This window comes from Colobus angolensis, unplaced genomic scaffold, assembly GCF_000951035.1.
Source record: "Colobus angolensis palliatus isolate OR3802 unplaced genomic scaffold, Cang.pa_1.0 Scaffold4961, whole genome shotgun sequence".
Lineage (NCBI taxonomy): Eukaryota > Metazoa > Chordata > Mammalia > Primates > Cercopithecidae > Colobus > Colobus angolensis.
The window spans coordinates 1-1,956 of record NW_012118445.1 but is presented as its reverse complement, the minus strand read 5'-3'; the positions used below and the strand labels follow the sequence as shown (position 1 = coordinate 1,956).

The 1,956-nt window shown below is 39.6% G+C and overlaps 1 protein-coding gene across 1 annotated transcript in view; it reads left to right on the top strand.

The window, feature by feature from the left end:
* Positions 1 to 979, top strand: part of LOC105524274 (phospholipase DDHD2-like) — a 5,710-nt gene extending 4,731 nt beyond the window's left edge. Inside the window, exons 2-3 of the mRNA XM_011959467.1 lie at positions 413 to 619; positions 903 to 979. Coding sequence (XP_011814857.1) covers positions 413 to 619; positions 903 to 979 — 284 coding nt within the window. The remainder of the gene's footprint in view (positions 1 to 412; positions 620 to 902) is intronic.
* Positions 980 to 1,956: the final 977 nt, after the last annotated feature.

Sequence of the window (1,956 nt, the reverse complement as noted above, 5' to 3'; positions counted from 1 at the left end):
GACTGAGGCAGGAGAATCGCTTGAACCTGGGAGGTGGAGGTTACAGTGAGCTGAGATTGTGCCACTGCCCTCCGGCCTGGGCAACAGAACGAGACTCCATCTCAAAAAAAAAAAAAAAAGTCTCTTAATTTCTTGATTACCACTTACCTCTCTGTCTACATCTATTGTTTTCTTGCAGTTTATGTATGGAAGAAATGGGTTTGACTTGTAGGGTTTCATATTTTCTGAATTTTGCTGATCACATCCCTCTGGCTTCATTACACATGTTCCTTTGTCCTCTTTTTGTTTTTTCCTATAAATCGACAATTGTTTGTTATAAAATGTTTAAGTCTAAGCTTGAAGGCTTAAAATTGGAAGTGGCTATTAAATGTATTTAGGTTTCCTGCTTAAATTATTTTTCCTTTTTTCAGAGATCTGCAGCGAATAACCCTGCCCAGCATTAACCGCCTCAGGCACTTCACCAATGACACAATTCTGGATGTCTTCTTCTACAATAGCCCCACCTACTGTCAGACTATTGTGGACACAGTTGCTTCTGAAATGAACCGAATATACACACTTTTTCTGCAGAGGAACCCTGATTTCAAAGGGGGTGTATCCATTGCTGGTCATAGTTTAGGTAACAAAATGAATTCTGTGTGACCAGAGAAGACTATCACATTTTAAAGACACCTGTTTTTGAAGCACAGTGTCTTTTATCAGTAGGAAATTCAGAGGTCCAGAAGTGGTCTCTGATCAAGAAATTTGGAAGGGGTTGGAAGGGTGGTGGTAAATTGGAAAGAACGACTTCTTGCTGTGTGGATTTGCTTACATGTGTAATTGGCTTATGACTTTTTTTGTATAACAGACAGCCATTTAGTGCTAATGCTTAGAAATTGTCCCTTCTTCTATTTTACTTATAGGTTCGCTTATATTGTTTGATATCCTAACAAATCAGAAAGATTCTTTGGGGGATATTGACAGTGAAAAGGTAATTTAGATGTTCAGCTAGGTTTTCTTGTAGTTTTCTTTAGTAAGGATTTATAGATTTTAGACTTATTTTTTGTTTTTAGCTGAGTTTAGTTTCATGTCATGACATTACGTTTACACTTACTTCCATTTTACCAGACTTTTAATTATCTCTGTCATTCTTGGATGATAGAAGCAAGCTAATAATATGCTTCTACAAATAATAATTGTTTAGTCTATCTTATTTTCTTTTGTGAACATGCACTGCTGGTCAAGTGCGGTGGCTCATGCCTGTAATCCCAGCACTTTGGGAGGCTGAGGCTGGTGGATCACCTTAGGTCAGGAGTTCAAGACCAACTTGGCCAACATGGTGAAACCCCATCTGTACTAAAAATAGAAAAATTAGCTGGGCATGGTGGTGTGTGCCTGTAATCCCAGCTACTTGGGAGGCTGAGGCAGGAAAATTGCTTGAACCTGGGAGGTGGAGGTTGCAGTGAGCAGAGATGGTGCCACTGTACTGCAGCCTGGGTGACAGAGTGAGACTCCGTCTCAAAAATTTGCACTGCTGCGTTACGGAATCATTGAGCTAAATGAAGTTTGCATATGAAAAAATGAATGAATTGGCTACAAATTGATATGATTTATAGAAACTCTGTTCGAAAGTATTGGGGAACTTGATGTTTAAACATTTTTAGTAAAAATTCCTATAACCATGTATCATCTATAGGATTGATTTGGTACCTATTTCTCCTGTTGGACCGTGAGTTACTCCAGAGCAGAGCTTTTTTCTTAGACTGTTTTATTTCTATTTCTTTTTTTTTTTTTTTTGAGATAGTCTCACTGTGTCGCTCAGGCTGGAATGCAGTGGCACAATCTTGGCTCACTGCAACCTCCGCCTCCAGGGTTCAAATGATTCTCCTGCCTCAGCCTCCCCAGTAGCTGGGATTACAGGCACACGCTACCACACCCGGCTAATTTTTGTATCTTTAGTAGAGTTGGGGTTTCACC